The sequence below is a fragment of the Anolis sagrei genome, chromosome Y, assembly GCF_037176765.1.
Source record: "Anolis sagrei isolate rAnoSag1 chromosome Y, rAnoSag1.mat, whole genome shotgun sequence".
NCBI classification, from domain to species: domain Eukaryota; kingdom Metazoa; phylum Chordata; class Lepidosauria; order Squamata; family Dactyloidae; genus Anolis; species Anolis sagrei.
The window spans coordinates 40,659,054-40,672,951 of record NC_090035.1 but is presented as its reverse complement, the minus strand read 5'-3'; the positions used below and the strand labels follow the sequence as shown (position 1 = coordinate 40,672,951).

At 44.2% G+C, this 13,898-nt stretch overlaps 1 protein-coding gene across 1 annotated transcript; it reads right to left on the bottom strand.

Moving 5' to 3' along the window:
• Positions 1-7,163: 7,163 nt before the first annotated feature.
• LOC137095601 (tektin-2-like) lies at positions 7,164-12,228 on the bottom strand. Its single transcript, XM_067462374.1, has 3 exons — positions 12,205-12,228; positions 11,949-12,154; positions 7,164-10,819 (listed from the first exon to the last, which is right to left on the bottom strand). The coding sequence occupies exons 1-3, from the start codon at positions 12,226-12,228 to the stop codon at positions 10,672-10,674; spliced, it is 378 nt and encodes a 125-aa protein (XP_067318475.1). The 3' UTR covers positions 7,164-10,671.
• Positions 12,229-13,898: the final 1,670 nt, after the last annotated feature.

Genomic DNA, 13,898 nt, shown 5'->3' with positions numbered 1-13,898 from the left:
CAAGTTTGGTCTTTATCGGTAATTGGATGAGGGTTGCAGTGGTCTCAAGAATTGCAACCCATCCCCGGCCAAACCACACCAGACGTAAAGTGGGTCATGAGAGGTCTATGTGCCAAGTTTGGTCCTGATCAGTCATTGTATGAGGTTAACAGCGGTCTCAGAATGTGGATGTTGGTACTGCAAGTCCCATCATCCATGGTTCATCCTCCTCCAAATTGCAGTAGGATGCCGAGTGGGTCTGTATTGGTAATTGTCTGACTCAGCCCCCGGCCTTTTCCTTTCCTCTTTTGTCATCTTGGAATCTTGGAATTGAGGCTGGCCAACCAGAGACCATATGCAAATTTCCTTCTCATATCACCGTTTCTGCCATGAACTCTTTTCTCCACCAGGGGCTCCTATTGAAGCTGGCCAATCAGAGACCATATGCAAATAGCACCACTGCAGCAGCCAATCAGAATGTTGGAACTTTCAGGCTGGCCAATCAAAATGCTGGCACATACTCCTCCCCTCGTACCGCCACACTTTTTTCCGCCACATACAAACTTTCACCTTTATTATATATATAGATATAGATATATAGATATAGAAGATATAGATATAGATATAGACTAGCTTGGGGACCCGGCGCTGCCCGGGTAATTAGAGAAAGTGGGTAATGGCAGTTCTGTATGCCAAGTTTGGTCTTTATTGGTCATTGGATGACGGTTGCATTGTTTTTAGGAAGTGAGTGAAGGTATATGAAGTCCCATCATCCATGGTCCACCCTCCTCCAAACAGTAGCAGGATATAGAGTGGGTCATGGGGGCTCTGTGTGCCAAGTTTGGTCTTTATCAGTCACGGGATGAGGGTGGCTGTGCTGTCGCATGCTGGGTCTGTGCATAAGACTGTAGACAGGACATAAATTCGGTGTGCCCAACGGGATGCCGGGGCTGCCTCAGATTAAAGGCCCTTGGATTTCTTTAAAACAGAGAGTCTTTAGATTGCTTAAAGGTTCAACAAAGTTCTTTATTAATGAAAACAAACAGGTACTTTAAAGCTTTCTTAACAGTCTATTGGCTCTTTCAATCTTGTCCACAGGGAACAGGCACTATCTTCTTAACTGTAACTAATGGGGAAATCCTTAACTTCTAATCTGGGCAGTCTGTACTTGCCTCTGTTGGCGTGGAGCCCCTAAACCTGATACCAACTGCTTCTGGCTTCCGCGAGAGACCCTTACCAAGCAGAGCTTTGTAGACTTCCAGGGGAAAAGAATTCAGGCTTCCATGATGGTGAAGTCCTTCAGCAAAGGAGCTGTAAGGCTGTACAACCCCGGTCAGGCTGTATTTTTATTTATTTATTTATTTCGAGTACTTCTATCCTGCCCTTCTCAACCCCTGGGGGGGGGGGGGGACTCAGGGCGGCTTACAAAAAGGCACAATTCGATGCCTACACAAAATACACATATGTTCAAAACAGCAGTTAAAACAATTATCACAGTTAAAAACAATCGGTACATAACACAATCAATAAAACTAATCTCATGCTCAGCGTTCATCTTTCAGAGTTCCATATTTCATTCCACTTAGTCAATTTCTGCCCGTCATCAAAGTCCTTTCTTTATCTGCCAGATTGTCCGAATGCCTGGTCCCAAATCCATGTTTTCAATTTTTTCCTACAGGAAAGGAGGGATGTCGCTGATCTAATTTCCTGGGGAGTGAATTCCACAGGTGTAGGCTGTAGGCTGTATATCTCCCCGGCCAAGCCGTGGGCTGTATAACCCTGGCCAAGCCTGTATATCTCCCCAGCCAAGCGGTAGAAGATGAAGCTTTCTACTGGAGCTCTTGGTTTCATGTCCTGTATAGAAAGCTGCTCTGACTGGACTGAACTCAAACTGGCTCCTATTCCCTCTAAAACCCCAAAAAGGGGGCGGGACCAGGGAACTTAACTATAATTGACAGGTGGCTTGCCCTATGATTGCAGCCAAAAGAAGCCACCTATCTGCAGAGTCCCAGAAACTTAGGACTATAACAAACATTCAATGCAGAGCAAACAAAATTAGAGCTCCTGGTACAGCTGTACTGCGCAGTGGCAGTGGTTTCAGTAAGTGAGTGAAGGTACTGCAAGTCCTATCTTTCAAAGTCCACCCTCCTTCAAACTGCAGCGGGATGGAGAGTGGGTCATGGGGGCTCTGTGTGCTAAGTTTGGTCTTGTGAGTGAAGTGACTGCAATTCCCATCATTCATTGTCAAATTCTTCCAAACCGCACCAGGATGTAGAGTGGGTCATGCGGGCTCTCTGTGTACATTGTGGTCCTGATCCATCATTGTTGGCAGTTGTAATGGTCTTAGGAAGTGAGTACAGGTATTGCAAGTCCCATCGTCCATGGTGCATCCTCCTCCAAACTGCACCAGGATGTAGAGTGCATCATGGAGACTCAGTGTGCCAAGTTTGGTCTTTATCGGTAATTGGATGAGAGTTGCAGTGATCTCAAGAACTGAGCAAAGGTACTGCAAGTCCCATAATCCATGGTCCATCCCCAGCCAAACCACACCAGGACATAAAGTGGGTCATGAGAGGTCTATGTTGCAAGTTTGGTCCTGATCAGTTATTGGATGAGGTTAACAGCGGCCTCAGAATGTGAGTGATGGTACTGCAGGTCCCATCATCCATTGTTTATCCTCCTCCAAACTGCACCAGGATGTAGAGTATGTCATGGAGACTCAGTGTGCCAAGTTTGGTCTTTATCGGTAATTGGATGAGGGTTGCAGTGGTCTCAAGAATTGCAACCCATCCCCGGCCAAACCACACCAGACGTAAAGTGGGTCATGAGAGGTCTATGTGCCAAGTTTGGTCCTGATCAGTCATTGTATGAGGTTAACAGCGGTCTCAGAATGTGGATGGTGGTACTGCAAGTCCCATCATCCATGGGTCATCCTCCTCCAAATTGCAGTAGGATGCCGAGTGGGTCTGTATTGGTAATTGTCTGACTCAGCCCCCGGCCTTTTCCTTTCCTCTTTTTGTCATCTCGGAATCTTGGAATTGAGGCTGGCCAATCAGAGACCATATGCAAATTTCCTTCTCATGTCACCGTTTCTGCCATGAACTCTTTTCTCCACCAGGGGCTCCTATTGAAGCTGGCCAATCAGAGACCATATGCAAATAGCACCACTGCGGCAGCCAATCAGAATGTTGGAACTTTCAGGCTGGCCAATCAAAATGCTGGCACATACTCCTCCCCTCGTACCGCCACACTTTTTTCCGCCACATACAAACTTTCACCTTTATTATCTATATAGATATATAGATATAGAAGCAAAGGTACTGCAAGAATTGAGCAAAGGTACTGCAAGTCCCATAATCCATGGTCCATCCCCAGCCAAACAACACCAGGATGTAAAGTGGGTCATGAGAGGTCTATGTGTCAAGTTTGGTCCTGATCAGTCATTGGATGAGGTTGATGGTACTGCAGAATGTGGGTGATGGTACTGCAAGTCCCATCATCCATGGTTCATCCTCCTCCAAACTGCAGTTGGATGTAGAGTGGGTCATGGGGGTTCTGTGTGCCAAGTTTGGTCTGTATTGGTAATTTTCTGACTCAGCCCCTGGCCTTTTCCTTTCCTCTCTTTGTCACCTCGGAATCTTGGAATTGTGGCTGGCCAATCGGAGACCATATGCAAATTTCTTTCTCTCATGTCTCCGTTTTTGTCATGAACCATTTTCTCCACCAGGGGCTCCTGTTGCAGCTGGCCAATCAGAGACCATATGCAAATAGCACCACAGTGGCACCCAATCAGAAAGCTGGCACATAACCGGTCGCACCGCCGCATACAAACTTTGACTTTTATTATATCTACTAGCTTGGGGACCCGGTTATTAGAGAAAGTGGGTAATGGCGGTTCTGTATGCCAAGTTTGGTCTTTATTGGTCATTGGACAATGGCTGCATTGTTTTCAGGAAGTGTGTGAAGGAACTTGAAGTCCCATCATCCATGGTCCAACCTCCTCCAAACAGCAGCAGGATATAGAGTGGGTCATGGGGGCTCTGTGTGCCAAATTTGGTCTTTATCAGTCATTGGATGAGGTTGCCAGTGGTTTCAGTAAGTTAGTGAAGGTACTGCAAGTCCCATCATCCAAAGTCCATCCTCCATGACCCACTCTACAGCAAGATGGGGGCTCTGTGTGCCAAGTTTGGTCTTGATCAGTCATTGGTTCGGGGTCGCAGTGGTTTCAGTAAGTGAGTTAAGGTAGTGCAAGTCCCATCATCCATGGTCAACCCTCCTCCAAGCTGCAGCAGGACGTAGAGTGGGTCATGGGGTCTCTGTGTGCCAAGTTTGGTCTTGATTGGTCATTAGATGAGGGCTGCAGCAATCTTGGGAAGGGAGTGGAGGTACTTGAAGTCCCATCATCCATGGTCTGTTCTCCTCAAAAGTGCACCACGATGTAGAGTGGGTTATGGGGACCCTGTGTGTCAATTTGGCCTTAATTGGTCATTGGATGAGGGTTGCAGTGGTTTCAGTAAGTGAGTAAAGATACTGCAAGTCCCATCGTCCATGGCCCATCCCCCTTAGAACTGCATCAGGATGTAGAGTGGGCCATGAGTACTCTGTGTGCCAAGTTTGGGCCTGGTCTCTGATTTGTAGGGGCTACAATGTTCTGTGGGAAGAGAATCGGGTGAAGGTACTGCAAATCCCATCATTAGTGGCCCATCCTGCCCTGAACCGCACTGGAAGTCCCATCATCCATCGTCCCTCCCTCTCCAAACAGAATCAGGATGTAGAGTGGGTCAAGGGGGCTCTGTGTGCCAAGTTTGGTCTTGATTGGTCATTAGATGAGGGTTGCAGCAGTCTTGGGAAGGGAGTGGGGGTACTTGAAGTCCCATCATCCATGGTCTGTCTTCCTTGAAAGTGCACCAGGATGTAGAGTTGGTCATGGGGACTCTGTGTGCCGTATTGATCAGTCATTGGCGAGGGTTTCAGTGGTCTCAGGAAGTGAGTGAAGTGACTGCAAGTCCCATCATCCATTGCCAAATTCTTCCAAACCACACCAGGATGTACAGTGGGTCATGCGGGCTCTCTATGTAAATTGTGGTTCTGATCCATCATTGTTGTCAGTTGTAATGGTCTTAGGAAGGGAGTGCAAGTATTGCAAGTCCCATCGTCCATGGTGCATCCTCCTCCAAACTGCACCAGGATGTAGAGTGGGTCATGGGGGCTCTGTGTGCCAAGTGTGGTCTGTATTGGTAATTTTCTGACCCAGCCCCCTCTGGCCTTTTCCTTTCCTCTCTTTGTCATCTCGGAATCTTGGAATTGAGGCTGGCCAATCAGAGACCATATGCAAATTTCCTTCTCATGTCCCCGTTTCTGTCATGAACTCTTTTCTCCACCAGGGGCTCCTATTGAAGCTGGCCAATCAGAGACCATATGCAAATAGCACCACAGCGGCAGCCAATCAGAACGCTGGCACATACTCCTCCCGCCACACTTTTGTCCTCCGCATACAAGTTTTGACTTTTATTATATACACTAGCTTGGGGACCCGGCGCTGCCCGGGTTATTTGAGAAAGTGGGTAATGGCCGTTATATATGCCAAGTTTGGTGTTAAACAGGATGTAGAGAAGGCCGGTATAGAAAACTTCCAAATAAATAAATAAAATAAATAGATAGGGTCACGGGGGCTCTGTGTGCCAAGTTTGGTATTGATCAGTCATTGGTTCAGGGTCGCAGTGGTTTTAGTAAGTGAGTAAAGAGTGAGTAAGTGAGTAAAGTCCCATCATCCATGGCCCATCCCCCTTAGAACTGCATCAGGATGTAGAATGGGCCATGAGTACTCTGTGTGCCAAGTTTGGGCCTGGTCTCTGATTTGTAGGGGCTACAATGTTCTGTGGGAAGTGAATTGGGTGAAGGTACTGCAAATCCCATCATTAGTGGCCCATCCTACCCTGAACCGCACTGAAAGTCCCATCATCCATCGTCCCTCTTTCTCCAAACAACATCGGGATGTAGAGTGGGTCAAGGGTGCTCTGTGTGCCAAGTTTGGTCTTGATCGGACATTAGATTAGGATTGCAGAAGTCTTGGTAAGGGAGTGGAGGTACTTGAAGTCCCATCATCCATGGTTTGTCCTCCTCGAAAGTGCACCAGGACTTAGAGTGGGTTATGGGGACTCTGTGTGCCATATTTAGTCTTGATCAGTCATTGGCGAGGGTCTCAGTGGTCTCAGGAAGTGAGTGAAGTGACTGCAAGTCCCATCATCCATTGTCAAATTCTTCCAAACTGCACCAGGATGTAGAGTGGGTCATGGGGGCTCTCTGTGTAAATTGTCGTCCTGATCCATCATTGTTAGCAGTTGTAATGGTCTTAGGGAGGGAGTGCAGGTATTGCAAGTCCCATCGTCCATGGTGTACCCTCCTCCAAACTGCACCAGGATGTAGAGTGTGTTATGGAGACTCAGTGTGCCAAGTTTGGTCTATCGGTAATTGGATGAGGGTTGCAGTGGTCTCAAGAATTGAGCAAAGGTACTGCAAGTCCCATAATCCATGGTCCATCCCTGGCCAAACCGCACCAGGACATAAGATGGGTCATGAGAGGTCTATGTGCCAAGTTTGGTCCTGGTCAGTCATTAGATGAGGTTAACAGTGGTCTCAGAATGTGAGTGATGGTACTGCAAGTCCCAACATCCATGACTCATGCTCCTCCAAACTGCAGTAGGATGTAGAGTGGGTCATGGGGGCTCTGTGTGCCAGGTCTGGTCTGTATTGGTAATGTTCTGACTCAGCTCCCTCTGGCCTTTTCCTTTCCTCTCTTTGTATCTCGGAATCTTGGAATTGAGGCTGGCCAATCAGAGACCATATGCAAATTTCCTTCTCATGTCCCCGTTTCTGTCATAAACTATTTTCTCCACCAGGGGCTCCTTTTGAAGCTGGCCAATCAGAGACCATATGCAAATAGCACCACAGCAGCAGCCAATCAGAACGCTGGCACATACTCCTCCCGCCACACTTTTGTCCTCTGCATACAAGTTTTGACTTTTAATATATACATAGATAGATAGATAGATAGATAGATAGATATAGATATAGATATAGATATAGATATAGATATAGATATAGATAGATATAAATAGATATAGATATTATTGTTATTATTACATTTACCTTATTTTAACCCATTATTATTATTGGAAGGATAAGTAAGCATATTTACATTGAAGGTTAGAATAATAGTTTAATCAGAGTTGGAGTCTTATCTTCAATTACAGTTTTATGTAAATATTCAAAAACATTGAACCTATGAATACCTCAATTAATGTAATGTTATTGGTGTCTATTTTTATTTTGAAATTTACCAGTAACTGCTGCATTTCCTACTCTCAGCTTATACTCGAATCAAAACGTTTTCCCAGTTTTTTGCGGTAAAATTAGGTGCCAGCTTACATTTGATTGACTTATGCTCGAGAATATACAGTAACTAAATGCCTTCCAATAAGCCAGCAGGAACCAAAGTCGTTTATCTGGGCAATGGTCAGTGCTATGGCTTCCCGCAATTCATAAGACGCCCTTGCTTCCGCCTCTCCTCGCTCCTTGTTGTAATGGCTGTACTGGTCCCACTCTCTGGGCTCAGTGATCTACAATGGCAAAAGCAATCCGCTGGTCTGGTTGTTTAGGATCCAGATTGCTTTCAGTCTCAGTTTTAATGGTTCATCTATACAAGCTCCAATGCTGGGTAATATGCATGCTTTCTCCCCACTTTCATATTATGAGAATTTTAAAGAGATCCAACCACTTTCCTCAAAACAGTGCTCCCCAAACTTTAGCCCTCCAGGTGTTTGGACTTCAACTCCCAGAATTCCCAATCAACTTTGATAACAGTCGGAAATTATGGACATCTGGGAGACCAAAGTTTGGGAACGGCCTTAGAATCAGGTCACTGGAGACATGCTGTATTTCTGTGATGTACGATTTATTTACACACATATACAGGTTGAACAGGTAGAATTCCTAGATATTCAAAAATTGTCCCAGTGGTGGCTGAGATAGCGACATCTTTGCTTTCTGATGGCTCCATGTACACATACTTTGTTTCATGCACAAAAATATTTAAAATATTGTGCACAAAGCTGCCTTCAAGATATGCATAGAAGTTGTTTGAAACATAAATGAATTTTGCGTTTAGACTTGGGTCCCATCACCGTGGTATCGCATTATGGACGGAATATGCAAAGATAAATATTCCAAAATCAGAGAAAAATCCAAAAAGCTTCAGGTCCAAAGCATTTCGGATAATGGAAACTCAACCTGTATGCATGAGTGTGTGTGTGTGTGTGTGTGTGTGCGTGTGCGTGTGTGTGCATGCATGTGTTTGTATATATGTATTTATACATATAACAATACACACACATATACATACACACAAGAGCAGTCATTTCAGAGAATTACAGCTCACCTAGGAACCATTCTACAAGCCACCCATGAACATACTAAGGGGGTTCAGAGCATTAACAATTCAACAGATTCTTCCAGATTTCTGTCGGATGCCTAGAGCAGTGTTTCTCGACCTGCGGGACGGGACCCCTGGGAGGGGGTCACGAGGGGTGTTTCATAATTGTAGTTTGCTACTGTTATGAATAGTAAGATAAATATCTGATATGCTGGGTGTATTTTCATTCACTACACCAAATTTGGCACAAATACTGATACGCCCAAATCTGAATACTTGTGGAGTTGGGGGGGTGGGGTGGTTTTGTCATTTGGGAGCTGTAGTTGCTGGGATTTATAGTTCACCTACAATCAAAGAACATTCTGAACTCCACCAATGATGGAAATGAACCAAACTTGGAACACAGAACTCTTATGACTGGATGGAAGAGAAGGATAGGTGGAGAGATCTTCAGCCTTCTATGCCAAAGACCATCCATATAAATAAAAATGTAATGATCGTTTGTGGGATTAACAGAACTCAAAAACCACTGGACAAATTGACACCAAATTTGGACACAAGACACCTAACAACCCAATGTTTGTCCTTCACTCAAAAAATAGATTTTGTCATTTGGGAGTTGTAGTTGCTGGGATTTACAGTTCACCTACAATCAAAGAGCATTCTGAACACCACTAACAATAGAATTAGTCCAGACTTGGCACACAGTTCTCCCATGACCAACAGAAAATACTGGAAGGGTTTGGTGGGCAGTGTCCTTTGGTTTTTGGAGGTAGTTCACCTACCTCCACTGTGGACTCAAACAATGATGGATCTGAACCAAACTCTACACGAATACTCAATATGCCCAAATGTGAACACTGGTGGAGTTTGGGGAAAATAGAATCTTGACATTTGGGAGTTGTAGTTGCTGGGATTTGTAGTTCACCTACAATCATAGAGCATTCTGAACCTGACCAACGATAAAATTGGGCCAAACCTCCCACACAGAACCTCCATGACCACCACAGTGGGCCACAGCAACATGTGGTAAAGGACGGCTAGTCTATATAAATAAAATTATAATGTTCATTTGTGGGATTAACATAACTCAAAAACCACTGGACGAATTGACCCTAAATTTGGCCACAAGACACCTACTATCCCAACTCATGGATCTGCTTTTTAGTGACCATCACAAAAAAAGTGATTTTGACATTTGGGAGTTGTAGTTGCTGGGATTTATAGTTCACCTACAATCAAAGAGAATTCTGAACTCCACCAATGATGGAATTGAACCAAATTTGGCACATAGGACTCCCATGACCAACAGAAAATACTCTAAGGGTTTGGTGGGCATTGACCTTCAGATTTGGTGTTGTAGTTCTCCTACATCCAGAGAGCACTCTGGACTCAAACAATGATGCATCTGGACCAAATTTGCCACAAATATTCCATATGCCCAAATATGAACACAGATGGAGTTTGGGGGAAAATAGACCTTGACATTTGGGAGTTGTAGTTACTGGAACAGAATTGGGGCAAACTTCCCACACAGAACCCTGATGACTAACAAAAAATACTTAAGGTCCTCCAGTACAGCTCCTTCACCAGGGCAAAAAAACTTAATCAAAGCCCTCCTGACAAAGAGCCATCCAGCCATAAATATAGATAGATATATATGATTCACAGACACAGATATAGTATCATAGATTTGAAAGGGACACTAAAGAAGGACAATTATATGTTGCATGTTCCAGAGTGGGCAACCAGACAATCTCCACAACAAGACTGACAAAGAAACAGCAAGAAATACTGTTTACCACAAGCATAGAGAAATTACATATATTAGAAACCAACACATTCTAATTACTTTACTTTCCAGACCACCAGACTGGGCCACAACAATGTGTGGCAGGGGATGGTTAGTCAGAAATATGTTTTCTGATGGCCTTTGGCAACCCCTCTGAAACCACTTTATGACCCCCCCCCCCCCATGGGGCCCAATTCCCAAGTGGAAAAACGCTGATCTATGATTTTCTGCACAATCCAACTGACATCAAAGGGATGTTATTAATTCCCATGGTTACCAGGCTTCAACAATATTAAATTGGATTAAAAAAAACAAAGCTGTTTGCCAACTAAATCAGTAAACATGGGCCTTGTGGCTTTCCAAAACATTATTCCAAGAACAGCCATTCCAGCTCATCTACCAAAACAACCTCTTTGGAGGAGAGAAGGACAATCAAGTCTCTTTGATGATTTATCCATGAGGCAAAAGCTTACTCATTTGGCACTCGGCTGGGATTGACTTTGTATGAGATGTTGGGAGAATGGATGTTGAGGGGGACACAGGTCCGGTCAATCTCCAGGGCTTCCATTTTGCCCCGATGGTCCATGTTCAACTGTTGACGGGCCTCTTGCAGTAAGCTGGAATTGAAAAATGGTAGCAGTGAGGGAAAATGGGCAAGTATTAAAGGAGAAAACTGGAAACTGGGACCCCACCCCCCAAGTTGTTAGCCTTCAATGAATGCTCAATATTCCTCAACATTGCCTAAGCTGGAAGCGAGGGAGGATGGGAGGTGCAGTCCAGCGACAAATGGACGGGCACAATTCCACAAACCGCACTGAAGAATACACAAGAATCCAGAAAAAGTTGGATAACTTTGGGTCGGTTACACTTTTGATACTATAGAGCAGTCGTTTCCAACCCTTTCTTTGACCAGGGACAACTATGACCAGGGACTACTTTGACCAGTTTGATGGTGACTACTGGATGGCACATGTTCTGTATCAGAAACTAGAGCTGATATGGTCTATCCAATGTAATTTTCTGAATCAACACCCCAAATTACAAAACCGAATCTAAAGTTGACCAAAAACTGATTCGTTACCCTTTTGGTACTAATGTTGGAAAGTGGCCCCTGATCAAAGTGGTCCCTGGTCAAAGTGGTCCCTGGTCAAAGCGGTCCCGGGTCAAAGTGGTCTCTGGCCAAAAAAAGGTTGGGAACTACTGGGTTAACAGTATTGGATGTTTGCTGTGTACGTGTTCTGTGATCTGCCGTGAGTCTCCTTCGGGGTGAGAAGGGCAGAATATAAATGCTGTAAATAAATAAATAAATAAATAACATTTGACTTTTTGAAGCTGTTCTCATATGCAGTGTGCAATTGTTTTGCATCAGTTGTATACACTGCCCTGGTAAGGTATTGAGAGAAGACACAATACCCAAATGCTTTGGGGATCTGAAATTCACTCCATAAATATTTAGGACTTTTGACTGTTGAAGAATGTAGGGTCACAGATAGAAGGAAATGAGCTACATGGTCAAACTATTTGTGTGATGAAGAACAAGGGAATTGTGAAGTTCTTTAAGAAAGGAGCAATGTGCAGATGTAGCTGGACTATATTATCCATTAGCTCTAGACAGCAGGGATGAGGGATACGTGCAGTCAACATCATCTGGAATAGTCACATTTTGCCAAATCCTTTTTGAATCCCTAGACCCCAAAGTAGACACAAAGCCAAGATGCTGTGGCCTTTCCAGGTCCTTTAGCTCACCAGAGTTGCTCAAAGGCTTCGCTCATTTTCTGCTGAAGGTCTCTCCTGGTGGCATCTATCACCTCTACCTCTTTGTGCAATTCATCTTCAATGGGGTCCTTCACCACATCAATGTCTCGGCAACTCTCCCGAAGAGTCAGGTTTTCAATAACTATGTCCAGAGGCAGGTTCTTTGCTTGCAGGGCACGCTCCGCCTTCTCCTTCATCTGAGGAAGGGAAGTGTTAATATAAGATGCATCTCTCCTTTCATACTCACCTTTGAGTTGGACAAATGGCCCATCTTGGACGTAAAATGGGCTATAAATATGGCAAAATTGCATCTGTGTCCACACAGATATGCCGCATTTGGAAGCAGATTTCTTTTGTGGAAAAACAACCTTCCAAAGTCCCCTGAGGGCCAGTGTTGCCTTGAATCCAACATGTACACATCCCTGTTTTATGTCATCCATGTTTTCCACCTCTGGATTGCAGTCACTACTCACACGGTGCAACTGTATGTGACATTCACTCAGGAGAACAGAATTTATTAATAATGTGAATAATGTTGATTTCTATTGGATGTTGTCTGAATTGACAAATCATGGTTTGCTGTGAGGTATAGACCAAAAGCAACCTTAAGTAATTTGAAGTGGGCTTTTAAACCATGGCTTATTCTATGATTAAGTAGTTTTGAGTGGTAGAATATAGGCAGTCCTGAGTTACAAACATCCAATTTACAAATGACTCATAGTTAAGACTAGGGGTGAAACAATCGCAAGTGAGAAATTAATAGGGAATATGTGCAATTGACAACTGGAATGGCTTCAGATTAAGATTTTGGATTACGTGATTTTAATGTTTATACTAAACATTATCTAAAGGAGATTCCATCTGAACATTAGGAAGAACTTCCTGTGAGAGCTGTTCAGTAGTGGAACTCTCTGCCCTGGAGTGTGGTAGAAGCTCCTTCTTTGGAAGCTTTTAAACAGAGGTTGGGTGGCCATCTGTTGGGGATGCTTCAAATGCACTTTTCCTGCTTCTTGGCAGGGGGTTGGACTGGATGGCTCGTGAGGTCTCTTCCAACTCTATGATTCTATGATCTAAACGAATTTATAGGACAATGTGATGGGCAATAAGTGTGGCTTTTTCTGGGATTTTTTTTTTTTTGCAGCTTGTTTCAGGAAGATTTCATCTGGAGTTTTGGAGTTGGATGTCATCTGTAAGCATTTTGAAAAAAATGGCTTGTTGTGGAAACAAGAATTGATGATAAAGCCTCAGGAGACCCCTTCCCCCCATGATAATAACTCTTTCAGGAGTGATTTTCCCTTCCTAAGGATAGAATTTTCTCATTTCCTGTTGCCTCACCCCTGTTCTTAACTATGAGTCAGTTGTAAGTTAGATGTTTGTAACTTGGGGACTGCCTCTACACAAATGTGAAGCTTCAAAGAGATCCTCAAGTGGTGAGTCTGTTTCCATTTCCATTGGGCTCATGAGGTCATCAGGGATGTGGCCTAATGAGCCCAATTCAATATTGAGTAGTCCCTTCCAAACCACTTGACTACAATACCATCTTTTTGCCTACCTTTCCCCCCTTTATGCTTGTATCATCTTGTTAATGTCATGACAGTATTCCCATATTAAGGGCACTGGAATTTGGTTGACGTAGCCTCATTGCATTTATTTAATAAGATGTTTCTCTTTTTACAGTGCTACATCTGGAAGTTCCTGCTAACCGCGAGAGAAATAAGGTTGAATGCTGTGAAAATCATCCACTATATGGTTGTCAGCCTCCTCCCAGTAGATGTAAATCAAGGGAAAGTTTCATGAGAACCACCATGTCTCTTAATATTCCTCCAGCAACAGCAAGAGTATCCCTCTGGGCAGATAAACCAGGAAATCCCAATTGGATGGCCCCCCATGAGGGTCTTCCTCCAGGGGCAAACCAAGAATGGGCAACCTGGAAGTCTCTGA

Bases quoted from the DNA above. Each gene is read 5' to 3' on its own strand.
- LOC137095601 (XM_067462374.1), bottom strand. From the start codon at position 12,228: ATGGGCCATTTGTCCAACTCAAAG. The intron at 12,155-12,204 runs GTGAGTATGAAA...TCCCTTCCTCAG, and splicing joins GCCATTTGTCCAACTCAAAG to ATGAAGGAGAAGGCGGAGCG. The intron at 10,820-11,948 runs GTGAGCTAAAGG...TTTCAATTCCAG, and splicing joins GAAGCCTTTGAGCAACTCTG to CTTACTGCAAGAGGCCCGTC.